The sequence below is a fragment of the Mobula hypostoma genome, chromosome 1 (genome assembly GCF_963921235.1).
Source record: "Mobula hypostoma chromosome 1, sMobHyp1.1, whole genome shotgun sequence".
Classification (NCBI taxonomy): domain Eukaryota; kingdom Metazoa; phylum Chordata; class Chondrichthyes; order Myliobatiformes; family Myliobatidae; genus Mobula; species Mobula hypostoma.
Window position 1 is genome coordinate 127,316,521 of NC_086097.1, and position 18,823 is coordinate 127,335,343.

An 18,823-nucleotide genomic window follows, 5' to 3' on the forward strand; every position below is an offset into this window, starting at 1 on the left:
ACTTTCATATGATGAAAGACTGGATGAACTGGGCTTATACTCGTTGGAATTTAGAAGATTGAGGGGGGATCTTATTGAAACATATAAAATCCTAAAGGGATTGGACAGGCTAGATGCAGGAAGATCGTTCCCGATGTTGGGCAAGTCCAGAACGATGGGTCACAGTTTGAGGATAAAGGGGAAGCCTTTTAGGACCGAGATTAGGAAAAACTTCTTCACACAGAGAGTGGTGAATCTGTGGAATTCTCTGCCACAAGAAACAGTTGAGGCCAGTTCATTGGCTATATTTAAGAGGGAGTTAGATATGGCCCTTGTGGCTAAAAAGATCAGGGGGTATGGGGGGAAGGCTGGTACAGGGTTCTGAGTTGGATGATCAGCCATGATCATACTGATGGTGGTGCAGGCTCAAAGGGCCGAATGGCCTACTCCTGCACCTATTTTCTATGTTTCTATGTTTTAATACAAAATAACAAAAACTAAATTACAGTAAGTATACATTAAAAAAATTGAATTAAGTAATGCAAAAAGAAAGGAAAAATAGTGAGGTAGTGTTTATGGTTTCATTGTCCATTCAGAAATCTGATGTTGGAGGGGAAGAAGTTGATCCTGAAACATTGAGTGTGTGCCATCAGGATTCTGTACCTCTTCCTTGATGGTAGCGATGAGAAGGGGTCATGTCCCAGATGATGGGGGTTGTCTATTTCAGGTTTTGCCTTTTGAAGGTTTCCTGGATGCTGGGGATGAGAGTGCCCACGTTGACAGAGTTTACAACTTTCTGCAGCTTTTTCTGATCCTTTGCAGTGGCCCCTCCACACCGGCTGGTGATCCAACAGTCAGAATGCTCTCCAATGTACACCTGTGTGAGTGCCTTTGGTGACATTCCAATTCTCATGAAACTTTTCATGAAAGATGGCCACTGTCATGCCCTCCTTGTAATTACATCAATATGTTGGGCCCAGAATGGATTCTGAGAGATGTTGACACCCAGAAATTTGATCTGTTCACCCCCTCCCCTTTGGCGTGACTTTTAGAATTTTGACGGACTTCTGTGGATGTGTGACGGAGAGTGTGTCACGGGCTGGTGTGGGAGCACTGGTGCCCTTGAATGGAAGATTCTGCAGAAGGTGGTGGATTCGGCCCGGAACTTCACAGGTGAAGCCCTCCCAACCGTTGGGCATGTCTACATGTGGTGCTGTCCTGGGGGTCCCCATTGCCCAGGTTGTGCTCTCTCCTCACTGCTGCCATCAAGAGGAGGGTACAGGAGCCTCGAGATTCACACCAGGTTCAAGTACAGTTAATACCCCTCAACTGTCAGGCTCTTGAACAAAAGAGGGTGGCATCCCTTGGCTTCATTTGCTTCATCATTGGGATGTTCCCACAACCAGTGGACTCACTTTAGGGGACTCTTAGTCTCATGTTCTCATTATTTATTGCTATTAATTTATATTTGTGTTCATGCAGTTTGATCCCTTCTGCACTCTGGTTGAATGCCCTAGTTGAGCGGTCTTTCATTGATTTTGTTGTAGTTACTATTTTATAGATTTCTTTAGTATGCCTACAAGAAAATGAATCTCAGGGTTGTATATGGTGACGTATATGTATTTTGATAATAAAATTTACTTTGAACTTTAATTCTTCAATGAGGACGTGAGTGTGTTCCCCGACTTGCCCTTCCTGAAGTCCACAGTCAATTCCTTGGTCCTGGTGACGTTGAGTGCAAGGTTCCTGCTGCGACACCACTCAATCAGCTGATCCATCTTGCTCCGATACCCTCCTCATCACCATCTGAAATTCTGACAACACCCAGGGCGTACCCTCTTCTCATTGTTACCGTCAGGTTGGAGGTACAGAAGCCTGAAGGCACACACTCAGCGATTCAGGAACAGCTTCTTCCCCTCTGTCATCTGATTCCTAAATGGACATTGAACCCATAAACACTATCACACTACTTTTCTTTTAATTTCTGTTTTTGCACTACTTATCTTAATTTAGCTATATAATATACATATATACTTGTAGTAATTTGTTTTTTCTCTATATTTATCATGTATTTCATTGTACTGCTTAGCAAGTTAACAAATTTCACAACATATGCTGGTGATATGAAATCCTGATTCATCAGCAAATTTTAAAGCTGGTGTTTGAGCTGTGGGTAGCCACACAGTTATGGATAGAGAGAGCAGAGCATTGGGCTAACGATGAATCCTGAGATGTGCCAGTGCTGATTGTTGAGATGTTATTTCTGATCCTCACAGGTTGTCATCTCCCAGTGAGGAAGCAAAGGATTCGGTTGCAGAGGGAGGTATAGAGGCCCAGGATTTTGAGCTTCTTGATTTAAAAACCCAGGGCATGATGAACTGTGGTCAATAAACAGCAGCTCGATGCAAGTATTACTGTTATCCAGGTGATCCAAAGCCGAGTGGAGAGTCAGTGAGATTGCAACAGGTCAAGATGCTTGCTTAGGCAGGAGATGATTCTGGCCATGACCAACCCCTCAAAGCACTTCATCACCGTAGATGTGAGTACCTCCGGGCGATAGTCATTGAAGCAGCAGTGAGAGATTGAAGATGTCCTTGAACACTGCTGCCAGTTGGTTGGCACAGGTCTTCAAAGCTCCATCAGGGTCTTGATGCCTTGCGAGGATTCACCCTCTGGAAAGAAGTTCTGGCACCGGTCTCCAAGATGGAGATCATGGGGTCACCAGATGATGCAGGGATTCCCACAGATGATGTTCTATTCCCTTTTTCAACGCATGTATAAAAGGTGTTGAGTCCATCTGGGAGTAAAGCATCACAGCCATTCGCAATGCTAGGCTTCACTTTGTAAGAAGTAATGACCTTCAAGCCCTGCCAGAGCTGATGTGCATCCAATTCTGACTCTAGCCTGAATCAATTTTTTTTTTTTTGCCCTTAAAATAGACTTCCATTAGTTGTACCTGGACATCTTGTATATTTCTGGATCACTGATCTTGAACGCCTCAGCAGACTATGAATCTCCTGGTTCATCCACTGCTTTTGGTTTGGGTATGTCTGGTATGTTCCTGAAGGCACACACTCATCCACACAGACCTTGATGAAGTTGGTGACAAGTGTGATGTATTCATTCAGACTTGAAAATGAATCTACTTGTAACATTCTTCTCCGCATCCCTTGACCATACCTTGCTGGTACTCTGGTGCTGCAGTCTTTAGTCTCTGCCTATACGCCAGGAACAGAAGTACAGCCAGATGATCAGACTTTCCAAAGTGTGAGCATGGGGCGGCACGCTAAGTATTCTTGATGGTGGTCTAACAGTGGTCAAATGTGTTGGTTCCCCTGGTTCCACACATGATATGCTGGTCTTAACTGAGTCTACATGTCTTTAAACATGGTGTTTTGATTTATTCTAGATGACAGGTCAGTCAGAAAATACAGACCCATTTTGGGCTATATGTTGTCTTTCATGCTTTAATTTGTGTAAGAATATTAATCTACAACAAACCCAGAGATGGCTATAAGGAAAGCTCCAGTCATGGCCCTGGGAGCTCCTACTGACGTGGGTCATTGGATTTCTGTATCTCCTGCCTGATGGTAGCTGCAAGAAGATGCATGGCCCTGATGGTGGGGATGCTTGATGATTGTTACTTTCTTGAGGCAATGTCTCAAGTAGGTTTTTACCAATGATGGGAAGGGATGTGCCTATGCTGTTCAAAGCTTGCTGCAACCAGGCATGAAAATGATTAAAATACATGTCTTTCTCCCCAGACCTCCTGTCCCATGATCCTCTTGTATCCCCTTTGCCGATCACCTGTCCAGCTCTTGGCTCCATCCTTCCCCCTCCTGTCTTCTCCTATCATTTTCGATCTCCCCCTCCCACTTTCGAATCTTACTAGCTCTTCCTTCAGTTAGTCCTGACGAAGGGTCTCGGCCTGAAATGTCGTCTGTACCTCTTCCTAGAGATGCTGCCTGGCCTGCTGCGTTCACCAGCAACTTTGATGTGTGTTGCTTAAAATACAAAGCGATATGTTACGGGACAACAAAGTAAGAGGCAGGTTTGGGTGGAGAAATTCATCTTTGGAAATGTCGCTTGCAGGTGGCTTGAAGAGCCTTTATTCATGTGATATGAATAAGTAAATTGAATTATTTTTCTCAAGTATGCTTCCATTGACTCAAACTGAGTCCAATGGATAAAACCACAACACAGCATGTTTAATTTGTATTACAAGAGGTGAATTCTCCCTCATATATACACACACCTGTAAAAGATTGTGGGTTAAATTGATGAGCTGGGTCTGCTGGTTGCTTAGTTTTGTGATTAGAGGCATGAATTACAATTATAAGAAATAGTAATAAACCTTTATATAAAAAAAATAACTAGACCCTAGTACACTTGCGCGCGCACACACACACACACACACACACACACACACACACACACACACACACACACACAATGCTGGAGGAACTTGACGGGCCAGGCGGTATAAATGGAAAAGAGTACAGTCGATGTTTCGGGCCAAGACCCTTCAGCAGGACTTGGCCTGCAATATTGACTGTACTCTTTTCCATAGATACTGCCTAGACTGTTGAGTTCCAACATTTTGTGTGTGTTGCTCCGTTTTCCAGCACCTGCAGATTTTCTCTTGTTTGTGCTTGGATAACTAGACCCTAATTCATCAAAACAAAATAAAAAACAGAACAGAGTGTTTGGAAACACTCAGTAGGTCAGGCAGCATCAATGGATAGAGAAACAGGGGTTCAAGTCGAAGAACTGAGAAGGAGTGAAAACAAGTTAGTTTCATTTGCAGGGAAGGGGGAGGGGGCTGAGGCAGAATGCACCATTTCACAGTACAATTGCCTTTACCAGCTGGGTGTGAGTTTCTACTTCACACCATTTTATTCTGATGATTGGTGAATAGCAAGGAAGAAGCCCCAAATATGATTCTGATGACCCCCCCACCCCCACCCCTTGACGTTGTTGTTAGGGCATTGCACTCAATTCTGGACCAAATGTGATAGGGTTCTGTCCTCTGTCTCTGTCATTCTGATACAATATTTCTGAATGTCAGTTGAAACAGGAGGTTGATGGGCTTTTATGTTTTTCCTAATGATTCTCAAAAAGCAGCAATGTGTTTGACCTGGAAAATTGACTGACGCATTCCTGCCCATCTGCTCCAGTGGATGTCTGCTGGCTCTGATGCAGCATCACGTCAAATTCTGTATGCAGGGGTTGCTGAAGAGCACTGGGAATTCTCCCCCCCCTTCCTCCTTTCCCCCTCTCCCCTCTCCCTCCCTTGTTCTCTGTGCTTGCATAGTTGACCATTTTGACTCCTGTTGCTGTTTTTGTTAGTGGTAGGATCATCTGAAACTACAGCAGCTGTGTTAAGGGCAGGAAACTCCTTAAACATCCAAGCCAGATCTTTACATTTCCCTTTTAGCTTTGTGTCAATACACATTGTGTACTTAGCAATTGCTGCCTTCCGTTGCCCACCCAGAATGTGTGCAGAAGATTAGTTTGAAGTTGTTGGTGTTGTGAAATATTTTATCAAATTATGTACTATCTAGTTTATACAGTACAATCCCTTAAAGATGAGGATTATTTTTGTAAAACAAAGCAATGAATTCTAAGCTACTTCAACAGTGCTTTCAAAATAGTTAAATTATAACAAAACTTTAGATATTTTGGCAGATCCAGGCATGTCAAGCAATTCTCATGAGCAATAACTATGATCAATGCATTTTCTCCATGAGGAAGAGAGCTTCTGCTGGACTGGGGGTTGCAAGATGATTATTGAGGGGAACTCTGCTTTGCTCATTGAAGAAACCTCCTGCGGAATTAATATTCAAGGCAGTAAGGGTTTTCCAAAAACAATACAGAACTGTGCTTGGAGTAAAATACCTTGACAGTGTCATGGCTCTGTTCAGCTTAACATTCGCAAAGATGTTTTAGAAATGATATAGCAATTATTTCTAAGTTCTACTTAAACCTGCAGCCCAAATTCCTTCTAATAACTATTCCTACTTGGGGGCTTTAGTGATGGTTGTGTTTTTATACTAACTTCGTTTTTCTTGCACTGTTTGTGTTTTGCTTTGCATCTAATCACAGCAGCACAATGTCCTCGCTGTGGTGGATTTTCACTTTCATGGATTTGCCGTTATCTTTTATCTATGGAGCGGACTGCTTCAGCTTTTGTGCACAGTTTCCCCTGGAGACCCGTGAGGTGTGAGGTCTGAGGTGTGCTCATATGTACATGAGGAGGACTATGTTTTGGCATCACACGAGATGCTGGTGGAGCTCGCAGGGGGTGTTCTTCTGGACTGATGAAGGGTCTCTATCAGAAATGTCATCTGTCCATTTCCCTCCATGTATGCTGCCTGACCTGCTGAGTTCCTCTAGTATCTTGTATGTTGTTCCAGATTCCAGTCTGTGCCTCTAATATTTTGAGGCAAGACTTGCATAGAAAAGATCCAAACTAAGGGGCAACAAAATGAAGCTGATGGCCAAACACCCTGCCACCATTTTGTTAAGGTTCTGGGCCCCCCCCCGCCCCATTTCATTAATACACATACAGTATAAGTTCCTGGCATTTTAAGAAAGCATTGGAGAGGTAGAGGTACAGATTAATAAGGATGGGATGGACACATTTGGAACCGCTAAGATTTGGCCTGTGCTCTTGGATGATTCCTAAAGCTTTATGGTCTGGGACCAGAGTACATCACAGAATTACTTTCATTTTATAATCCTGCTTGAGCTGAGGTCGTCTTCTGCCAGTATCTTAAATTTAAATCATCTCCCTCAAAAGATAATAAGGCAGGTCATCTCTTTGAACTTTGCTCCTAAATGTGGAATTCAATATCTGACACTATAAGGCACTTTGAACTAAATCATCTGTATGAGAAGTGCTCTATAAATCAGGTACTATTATTAAGAGACTTGGGAGTGAGCCCAGGGTCACCAGACCAGTGTCCCATCCAGCAGAGACACCTGTACACCCAAGCACAACGACTTGAATCACTGACCCCTGTTAACTCTTTCATTGCCAATCGTGAAGCTGCCTGTGGGATGTGGATGCAAACCCAGGATGGTCTTGGGCACAGTTCACTGGGTTAGTTGCTTGTGTAGGGAGCAGGGCTGCGGGAGTTGCATGGCAGGAGGGGACAAGATGGGTTTTAACCTGAGAGGAGAGCGGTAGTGAATGAGAAACATTTGAAGGGGACTGTAGAGGGCTGTGATAATTGGATCATTCCTTTCACACTGGAGACACGAGCCAGCAGATACTGGAATAGGGAGTAACAAACAAAGTGCTGGACGAGCTCCGTGTCTATGGAGTTGACATTTTGGGTTGAGACCCTTCATCTGGACTGGAAGTTAAAAGGGAGATGGGCAGTATAAGGAGGTGACAGGATGGTATGCAGCAAAAGCCAGCGAGTGATAGATGGGTCCACCGAGGAGGCGTGATGGGCAGGTGGAGGTGGAAATAGTGACAGAAACTGGGAGCTGATGGGGTGGAAACAGCCAAGTGTCTCCGATATTGAAACTAGATGGCAGGGGAAGGTGGAGCATGGAATCAAGTGAGGGAGGTAATGAGGGCAGATGGGAACAGTTGTTACAGGGACCTAGTGAAAGAACTGTGTGTGTGTGTGTGTGTGTGTGTGAGAGAGAGAGATGGTAGATGGCGTGGGATGAGTAGGGGAAAGAAACAGGATGAAGGGGGTCCGGGGTGTGTGTATGGAGGACTGGTTAGATCAGAAGGAGGGAGGAAAGGGGACAGAGGGGGAGCAGTTCACACCTCCTATTCCCAGTGGCAGAGAATTTGCCACGGTTGACATTGTTTACTCTAGACTGGTAGAATGGCAGTGTGTCGCAGGTTTGATTCGTTCATAGGCTTGGCAGTCAAAGTTGGTGGCAAGCTCTCCTAGAGGCACTAAGATGAAGATCTCCTGGTGGAACTGGGAGGAGGGAAAGTACAAGAGGCCAAAGTCTTCTCACCCAACCAAACAGTAAAGCTGAAGTATACCTGTCCCTGGCCTCTGCTTCTTTTGGTGTCCTACGATCATAAAAACCACATTTTAAAAAGAAAAGTGCACCTTTGGTTGGTCCCCAAGAGGCCACCGCATTTGAATGTGCTACCATCTTACCAGATATTATTCCTATCCTCCCTTCTGGCCCCTTCCTTTCCAGTCCTGATGAAGGGCCTTGGCCCGAAAAATCAACTGTTTACTGCCCTCCATAGATGTTGGTGACTTGCCGAGGTCCTCCAGTATTTTGTGTGTTTTGCAGTGGCACCAAAGTCTTTGCATATTTTCATGGCCAAAGTTGATGCACAGCTTGAGAAGCAATAGTGTAAAAGTTTGCCATGGGTGGGAATGCAATTGGACTTACAATCAGGTCAGCTATGATCTTATTAAGTGGTGGAGCAGGGCTAAGGGGCTTTCTATTGCTTTGATATGTACATTCATTCCCTATAATAAATGGTTCCTTTAATCATGTAAATAGAACTTCTGGGGTGGTGATCAGTGTCAGGAGAATGGAGGATGGTGGCCCTTATCGAAACGATCCCCAATAAGAGCCTTGATATAAATTGGTTAATTCCACTCAGTAGGTGGAATGGGCTGGAAGGAGATGGTTATAGAATTCCAAGGGAATTTCACACAATATCTGATAAATAGAGAGAGGTGTTGACTGGTGATACTCATGCCTGATTTTGCATTTTGCATGAAAAATAAGTACAGCAAGAAACAGGATGAAGGGGTCTGGGGGTGTGTGTATGAAGGACTGATTAGATCAGAAGCACAGAGGAGAGGGGACAGAAGGGGGAGGACACTGGTGGGCCAGGCAGCATTGGTTAGGCGGAATTGGTAGTCAGCATTTCAGCTCGAGAGTCTTCACCTGGACTGGCTTGACTTGCAGAGTTCTTCCAACACTTTTTGTGTTGCTTCGATTCTAACATCTGCAGTCTCGTGCGTCCCCAATAAAATGAATAGTTTTATAGAAAGAGGCTGAGGTAGATGTTGTGTTGACTGCATCCTGTCGAAACATTGCAAGGGAAACCTCCCTAGTCCTAAAAAGACCATCAAATTAAATTATAACATCAGGATTCTGAGTTGCAGGAACAGATCAGGAGAGATTTGACTCCAGTTTTGACGTAAAGCCAAAGAGAAGGGATGTCAAGTGGAATGGATATGGTTCATCCCACACACTATATCAATCTGCACAGTGACTACAGGATAAGCAGGGTGTCTGGAAGGAGTGGGAGAATGAAACTCTGGCACCGTTCTTCTTCACAGAATCATTAATAGCTTGAATATTTTCTTACATATCACTGCACAAATTAAAATTCAAGTGGGGTAGGGTGCTGTGAAAACCTTTCTCACTTTACAAGCAATAAGAGTATTTGATGTATTTCCCATATCTGTGCTTCCCCTTATGTAAGTTTATTCTGAAATGTAATTTTATTCCTTCCAACAGAATACAATACCAGTGACCAACGACAGGCTTGCAAGAAGCATGAACTCTACGTCAGCTTCCGGGACCTAGGATGGCAGGTAATAAAAAAACAGATTTCTACTTTAATAAGGTGCTCGGGATGGGAGTGAAATAATGCTTAGCTGGAGGCCCGGACTATTGCTCGTCTTGAATGCCTGCCACCACTCGGTTGGTACCACTTTCCCATCTGTGTCAGAGGTTCTGTGTCCCATGACAAAAATATGAGCCCAAGAATCATGTCTCCACTCTGGTAATTGGTTTATCTTTGTGACATACTGAGAAGCAGTGAAGAGCTCTGTTTTGTGTGCCATTGCCTACATTAGACTATTGTTAATTGACTAAAGCTCTGCCTTCAAAACTATAATTCCAAGCAAAACTCATCTCCACACTCCAAGACTTAGGACTCAACACCTCCCTTCACATCTGGATCCGCATTCAGATCCATTTATTTATCACATATGCATTGAAACACAGCGACATTCTTGACTTCTTGACAAACAGATCGCAGTCGGTCAGTAAGTCACTTCCACGCTGATTATTCTCATCACTGGCACCCCACAAGATAGTGACCTCTGCCCATTCTCCATATACACTCATCACTGCATGGCTACGCACTCCATCTACAAGTTTATAGATGTGATGGGTCATTACCTCTGTCCCAGGATACCGACGGACTTTTACCACTGTACCATTGAGACCATACTCACCAACTGCATCTCAGTGTGGTATGGCAATTGTCCCGTATCGGACCGCAAAGCACTCCAGCGTCTGGTGAAAACTGCCCAGTGGATTATCGGTGCCCAATTGCCCACCGTTGAGAACATCTACCGTAAACACTGCCTGGGCAGGGGGAAAAGCATTAGCTAGGTTGCATCTCACCCTAACCATGGACTTTTTACTCTCCTCCCATCTGGTAGGTGCTACAAGAGCCTCCGCTCCCGCACCAGCAGGCACAGGAAGAGCTTCTTCCCTGAGGCTGTGACCCTGCTGAACCTCTCATCACAGCGCTAAGCAGTATTGCATCCGTATTGTACTGTCTCAGTACTTTTATATTTGTGTGCTGTAGCACTTACTTTTTATTCGCAGTTATTTTGTAAATAACGCTCTTTGCATTTCTGCTTAGATGCTAACTGCATTTCATTGGCTTTGTATCTGTACTCGGCACAATGACAATAAAGTTGAATCTATCTATCTATCTCATAATGAGGAATCGGAGTACAGGAGGAAGTAAGAGAGCCTAGTGACATGGTGTCATGGCAACAACCTTGCCCTCAATGGCAGTAAAACGAAAGAGCTGGTCATTGACTTCAGGAGGAGCGTGGGGGTGGATCGGTGCACATAATCCTGTTTACATCAATGGTGCTGACTGAGAGGGCAGAGAGCTTCAATTTCCTAGGAGTGAGCAATAGTGTGTCCTGAAACAATCAAATAGGTGCCATGGCCAAGAAACCTCACCATTGCTCCTACTTCCTGCAGGCTAAAGCAATTTTGCATGTCCCCTTTGAAAGCAACTAATTTATATCGATGCACCACTGCCCGTATCCTGTCCAGATGCATCACAGGTTGGTATGGTGACTGCAGAGAGTTGTAGACACAGTCCAGCACATCACAGGAACCAGCCTCCACTCCCATGGACTCTGCCTGTATTTCTCACTGTCCCACTAAAGCAGCCAACATAATCAAAAACTCCATACATCCTGAACATACACACTTCTTCCCCCTTTCATTGGGCGGAAGATACAAAACAACACACACAGAATACTGGATGAACTCAGCAGATCGGGCAGCATCAATGGAAATGAATAAACAGTCAGCATTTTGGGCCGAGACCCTTCTTCAGGACTCTGGGAAGCACATACCAGCGGGTTCAAGGGCAGCTTCTGCCTCTCAGTTATCAGACTATTGGATAGTTTCCTGGTGTGACAAGCTAGACTCTTGACCTTACTATCTATGGCATTATGGTCTTGCGACCTGTTGTCTACCTATACTGCACTTTTTCTGTAAATGTGACCCTCAGTTCTGGACCCTGTTATTGTTTGATCTTGTACTATCTCAAAGCACTGTGGTAATGAATTAATCTGTATGAATAGTATGCAAGACTTTACCTTGTTGGTCATGTGACAATAATGAACCAATTTACCAAATTGGGAAAAGCGATAACAGAATGCAGAATATAATGTTACAGAGAAAGTGCAGTACAGGTAGACAAATTAAGGTGCAAGGGCTAATCTGAGATAAACTGAGAGATAAACAATACTCTTTATTGTATAAAAGATTCATTCAAAAGTTGCAACAGCAGGCTAAAAGCTGTCCTTGAGTCTGACAGTGTGTAATTTCAAGCTTTCCAGTATCACATTATCACTGACTTAGTGACATGAAATCTGCTTGACAGCAATATAGTGCAAATACATACAATTATTATAAATAACAAAAATACTAATGGAAAAGAAAAGTGTTCGTGGGCTCATCTTTTTAACTTTTCCCAGTGGAAGTTGGGGTGGCGGGGTGGGGGGTGGAAGGAGAGGCAGTGACTGGGGTGGGAGGGGTTCTTGATTAAGTTGGCTGCTTTCCCAAGGCAGTAGGAAAAAGTGTAGACAAAGACAGTGGAGAGGAGGCTGGGTTTTGTGGTGTTCGTAGCCCTCTTCAATTTCTTAGAGTCACAGGCAGAGCAGTTGCCATACCAAACTGTGATGTATCCACATAGCATAAACACGAAAAAATCTGCAGATGCTGGAAATCCAATGTTCTCACCACCTCCCTCCTCTTTCTCGATCTCTCTGTCTCTATCTCTGGCAACAGTTTATCTACTGATATCTTTTATAAACCCACAGACTGTCACAGCTACCTGGACTATAGCTCTCTCTGTCACTTGTAAAAACGCCATCCCTTCCTCCCAGTTCCTCTGTCTCTGCTGCATCTGCTCTCAGGATGAGGCCTTTCATTCCAGAACTAATGAGGTGTCCTCCTTCAAAGAAAAGGGCTTCCGTTCCTCCACCATCAACACTCCCCTTACCCCATCCTCCCACCACCCCAACAAAGCTAGGGTTCCTCTTGTCCTCACCTACCACCCCAGCCGCCTTTGCACCCAGCACAAAATTCTCTATAACTTCCACCATCTCCAATGGGATCCCACCACCAAGCACATCTTTCCCTCCTCCCCCACTTTCTGCTTTCTGCAGGGATCGCTCCCTACGTGACTCCCTTGTCGATTTGTCCCTCCCCACTGATCTCTTAACCTTGCAAGTGAAACAAGTGCCGTACCTGCCCTACACCTCCTCCCTCACTACCATTCAGGACCCTAAACAGTCCTTCCAGGTGAGGCGACACTACACCTGTGAGTCTGTTGGAATCACGTACTGTATCTGGTGCTCCCCGTGTGGCCTCCAGTACATCAGTGAGACTTGACGTGGATTGGGAGACTGCTTCACTGAGCACCTATTTCATTTCTACTTCCCATTCCCATTCCGACATGTCGGTCCACGGCCTCCTCTACTGTCACAATGAGGCCACATGCAGGTTGGAGGAGCAACACCTTGCATTCCATCTGGGTAGCCTCCAACCTGTTGTTACAAACATCGATGTTTTTCAAACTTCTGTTAATTGCCTCCCTTCATTCCTCCATTCCTGTTTCCCTCTCTCATCTCATCTCCTTACCTGTTCTTCACCTTTCTCTCATGCTACTCCCATTTCCCTTTCTTCCATGGTCTTCTGTGCTCTCCTATCAGATTTCCCCTTCTCCAGCCCTTTACCTCTTTCAGCAATCAACTATCCAGCTCTTTATTTCACCCCTTCTCCTACCTTCTTGCTCTGACTTCTCATCTTTTTTTCTCCAGTTTTGATGAAGGATCTCAGACTGAAATGTCGATTATTTATTCTTTTCCATAGATGCTGCTGGCCTGCTGAGTTCCTCCAGCACTTTGTGTGTGTGTTGCCTCCAGATAGGATGCTCTTTGTGGACCATCTATAAAAACTAGTGCTGGGCATTGGGGACATTCCGATCTCCTTAGCCTTCTAAACAAGTAGAGGCACTGGTGTACTGTCTTGGTCATTGCACCTACGAGGCAGGACCAGGACAAGCTATTGAGGGTGTTTATTCTTAGGAACCAGAAGCTCTGAATTGTTTCCACCCAAGCACCATTAATACAAACGGGAATCTATTCTGCCTTGCTTCCTAAAGTCTTTTGTCTTGCTGTCTTTGTGGGAAAAGTTTTGTCCTAACACTATGCCACTAGGCTCTCTACCTTATTCCAATACTACATTTCACCATTGTTTCAGATCTGGCCCACCACGTTGGTGTCATCTGTGAATTTGTAGACGGAGCTAGAACATAGTTGACAGCACAGGAACTGCCTGTTCAACCCACGGTATTGTGCCACGTTAATGTAGCCTACTTGATCTAATCCCTCTGCTGTGCACCTGTTTCATTCTCTGCGCATCCGTGTGCCTCATCAACACCTCTTCAACACCTCCATTGTGCTTGCCTCCACTGCCACCCTTAGCAGAGCATTCATGGAACCTATATTACACACAAAAAAAACTTGCCCAGCACATCTCCTTTGAACTCTGCACCTCCCACCTTAGAGGCATGCCCTCTAGTGTTGAACATTTCAATCCTGGAAGAAAGACTCTATCTACACTATTTGTGCCTCTCAGGATTTAAATATACTGTACTTCTATTGGGTCTCCTCTCAGCCTCAGCCACTCCAGAGAAAACTATCTACTCCTCATCTATGTTTCTCCCGTCCTGCTGAAGTCTCAGCCCTCTGTATACTTTTTCCATAGATACTACCTGGCCTGCTGAGTTCCTCCAGCATTTTGTGTGTGTAGCCAAAGAAAACAGCCCTAGTTTGTAGTTAGAGCTGAATCTGCTTTAACGCACAGTTGTGAATTTATAGGGAGGATGGTAGGGAGGTGAGGACACAGCCTTACGGGGCATCGGTTTGGATTGTGAGGGAATGCTGCCCTGTCAGTGGTGCTGACTTTCGAGTGGGGTGTTAATGAGGCCCCATCTGTTCCCTTCAGCAGCACTGTCAGAGATCTCGTAATCTTCTAGTCTGTACTTATCCCTTTATTGGTTAGCGTCATCGCTGCAGATTATCTGGCTGTCATTGCGCTACTTTTTTGTGGGATCTTGCTATGCACAAGTTGGCTGCCAAGTTTCCTCCATTACAGTTGGGCTGCTTTCAGCTCAGAGGCATAGCACTGATTCATAAAACTTGGGGATTTTCTATGAGGGATGTGAAAGGAACTATAAGAAATGTTCATTGTAAAGCAAAAGAACTTTCAGGCCTGTGATTAAAGTCCAGCATATTCAGTTTCTTTTAATCTTGGCCCAACTCTGTGAAGATGCAAGTATGTTGAAAGATGTCATTGCCTGCCAATGCTAATGCAGTCCAGCAGTAAGTGTCGTCTTTTAATGAACTATTTCAGACTCTTCTGACCTCAAAATTAAAAGTTGTATGATGCAAACTGCAGAGCAAAAATGTTGCTAAAACAAACCCGACTGCCTTAAATCTTATTAGTAAAGGGTAAAATTCAAAAACTCATGGAATGCTTGAATAAAACTGAAGACTTCATTGCATCTGAATTCATGTTAACAAAAAAAGATGTGGATTTCTATAGCACCTTTCAGGAGCACCTTAACTGCCAATGAAATGAGGAGTGAGGTTACTCTTACTTTTGCAGTGTTGGAAACACAGGCACTAATTTAACACCAATGTCCAAAGGCTGGATATCCCATCCCTAAGTGACTCACCTCCAAACGCCCTTCAACAAGGGAAAAGTCAGGAGCACTTGCCTAGATGAGTTAGCGTTAACAACTCTCAAGATCGACACCCTCTGGACAAGGCAACCCACCCCAACCATCAACGTAAGTGTTCAGTCCCCCCACCACTGAAAGGCAAAGACTTCAGTGTGTATAGTCTACAAAATGCACTGCGGTTACTTGCCTGAGCTACTGTGATAACAGCTCCGTAGAGGGAGGAGACTAGCAGGCACGTGGGAATGTCACTGCCTGTTGGGTTCCCTGTCGGTCCTCACACCATCCTGACTTGGAAATAAATTATTAAATCGTAGATTTATAGAACTCAGAAACAGACTTTTCAACTGAACTCTATTGCTGACCAAGTTGCCTACCCAAACCTAAACTGATCCCATTTACCTGCATTTGGCCCATATGTTTCTGTACCCTTCCTCTCCTTGCACTGTTCAAATTGACTCTAATTGTTGAACTTCTACCTACTTCCTCTAGTCCAGAGATAAAATACTATATCTCCACTCCCAACTGTACCTCCCAGAAGTGGAAGATAAAACACAATAAAGCACAAGGCGTAGTATATTACATATCCAGCACAGCAAGCTGGGTTCAATTCTAGTGCAGGCTGTATGTACGTTCTCCCTGTGACTGCATGGGTTTCCTCAAGGTGCTCTGGTTTCTTTCCACATTCCAAAGACATGCATGTTAGTGGCTTAATTAATCACATGGGTGTAATTCAGTGCCAAGGACCCTGTTACTGTGCTTTATTCTGAACTAAAAATGAAACTAGTTGCTTCAGTGGTGTCAGATTTGGGGTAAACCCCACCCAGTGCACAGCTAAAATCTGCCCTGCTACTGGATATCATATTCTTGCTGAAAGGCCACTCCATTGTAATGAGAGTCGGTTTGCTGAAACCTTATTGCGTCCAATTGCTCCATTTGTAGTTACCATCTACACTGGCCTGAGGAAGTTATTCTTGGACACACACTTAGAAAACGGGTGTTGTTTCTACAAAAGAAAATGACAAATGGCAGCTCTGCAAGCAGGATCTTACTGGCATGATCTTCTTTTAAAGTCAGCAGTGTAAGTTCTTTTGGCCTGCATTGTATTCAAGCAAAGACCCTGAATGTAAATGTCAGCACTGGTGGCGGTTTCCAGGAGAAACTATTTTGGCTGTTACTCTCCAAAGCTAAGGGACTTAGTGAGTGTGGTGTACAAACACAATCCAGATGTTGAAGCCAATGTGGACACTAGATCTGCCATTTGCCTGCCAATGATTATTTTGCCCAGATGATGGAAACCTACTTTAGTTGGGAAGTAGCCAGTGCAGGTTGTTGGAAAGCTCTGCGAAAAGAGAAACAATTGGCCTGTTGACTAACGGCAGCTTCCAGTTGATCACAGCCTTAAGACAACTCCCTACATCGTCCTTGCTAATGGCCTACAGGCTTCCTATCATGATTACATCCCTTCCCTAGGTAACACTGTGCCCTGAGGCAGTTTCCTTAGTGCAGACACCAGAAAATTGAAGCCTTGTGCCTTTGGGATACTCGGTGAACATCTGATGCTCACCCATCCGAATCAAGTGATGTCCTGGTCCACTGTTTGATTATCTTGGGCCAGCCTGTTCAAGCAAAAGTCTCCACACCCTTGTCCCAGGACAAGAGAATTTCAAGAGCTCAGAATTCAGGGGGTTTTCTGCCAGGGGTCCAACGTTCTTGCAAATCCGGTGCTGGCTTTGAGGTGGTTGCTTTGATTTTCATCCGTACTTCACGGGCCCTTTGACCTGTCTGGTTCAAGTCAGCATTTGGCTGAACATTTCCGATACTCGTACCTGTCCAACTGTCTTTTAACAGTTGTTATTGTACCTGCTTCAACCACCTCCTCTTCGTAGCTCATTCTGCACGCATCCCTCCCTCTGTGTAAAAACAAAAATGCCCCTCAGGTTCCTAGTAAACCTTTTTTCTCTCTCACCTTAAATGTATGCCCTCTTGTTCTTGATTACCTGACCCCGAGGAAAAGATTTGAGTGCGTTCACCCTATCTATGCCTGTCCTGATTTTGTAAACCTCTTTCATATCACCTCTCTGCTCCTGAAAGGAATAAAGTCCTCGTCTATGCCATCTCTCCCTATAACTCCGTCCCTTGTCAATAGTTTCTACCCACTTTCCTGTATTACAACAACCAAAATGGAGGACTATACTCCAAGCGCAGCCTCATCAGCGTTCTGCGGAACCTCAGCATCACCTCTCAACTTCTATTCTCAATGCCCTGACTTATGAGGGCCAGCGTGTTTGTTACAATATTTTGCAGTTTTGCCTTTGGGACATCTTGAGTATCCCTTGCAGTTTTACATTAAAAAGGCAACTCCAAGGTCAAGAATCAAATCCCAGTGGCATCATAAACCTTTCCCTTTCTGGTCTACTGTTTCAATTGAAATGTATAGATCATAAAATGGCAGTGTTGACCATTTGGCTTGTGATCCTGACCTTTCCCAGATCTGTTGCCCGTTTTATTCCCCCTGTATTTGTGCGTGTGAGTACAAATACTCTCTGGGTGGGGTTCGAAAGGCTCCTCCCTCCTTTTAGAAGGTGCAAATCAACCACTGCTCCTGCTTCTGATAGTTGCCTGTGGACTTCTGGTGGAAGGATGATTGGACGAGCACATTTATTCTCAGCGGTGACTCCATGCCCATGATAGTGAGTTAGGGGAATAAGAGCAGAGAAGCTGAGGGCCATTTGCAGATGTGTAATCACATTCCAGGAGCTCGGTGCGTAAAGGAAGAGTGGAGCATGGTCAAGGATTGGGAAAGAATGCCTAAAAATGGAGCTGCAGAGCATGTACTGTGCCCTTAAATCAGCAACATTATTATCTTGAAGAAAAGAAACAACTTATCAGCTCTTGGGTCTTCCTGAAACTGTATGCAGCCAATAAAATATTGGCCTTGTTTTAACATAGCAATCACAGTAACAGTTTGTTTTCAGGAAGCTCCCATGGACAGTATTGTAGGCACAAGTGGATAATCTGTTCCACTGATGTTTTCTTGAATGCTGTACTTTGGCCAGAATATCGAGGAGGGCTCCCCTTTGAAATGAAACCCCAAAGGATCTTCTGCATCCACTGACAAGGCTCTGGTTAAGATCATCTCCAACCAAGAAGTCTCTAGCAGAGGAGTGCTCCCTCTGGGGTTGGCCGAGATTTCTGCACTTGAATCTCGAGTTGGGCTTGAGACGTGAGCACTCACTTGAATGTTCAGAATGTTAATCCTTTCCAGATCCTGATTTGCCAGCTCTTCCAGCTCGTATTACCCTTGTCAGTTCCAAGGATTCCGCTCTTAATAAGGAATCGTGGATTTACAAACCTTTCAAGTTCCACTTCCAGGGCAGTCTGTTTAATTGTTGTATTTAATAGGAATAGTGACATGGTGGTTAAATTACTGAACTGGCATTTGGAGACCTGGGTCAAAGGTAAGTGCTTGAGTTCCACCCAGCCCTCTGAGGGAAATCAATTAACTAAATCTGGAGTAAGAGGCTAGTCTGGGTGGTGTGACCATAGGATTGTCGTTAGGAACAAAGCTGGTTCATTGGTGCTGTTGGGAAAGGAGAC

At 44.5% G+C, this 18,823-nt stretch overlaps 1 protein-coding gene across 1 annotated transcript in view; it reads left to right on the forward strand.

Moving 5' to 3' along the window:
• bmp6 (bone morphogenetic protein 6) overlaps positions 1 to 18,823 on the forward strand; it is a 168,251-nt gene that overhangs the window by 113,887 nt on the left and 35,541 nt on the right. The window contains exon 5 of the mRNA XM_063055600.1: positions 9,448 to 9,524. Coding sequence (XP_062911670.1) covers positions 9,448 to 9,524 — 77 coding nt within the window. The remainder of the gene's footprint in view (positions 1 to 9,447; positions 9,525 to 18,823) is intronic.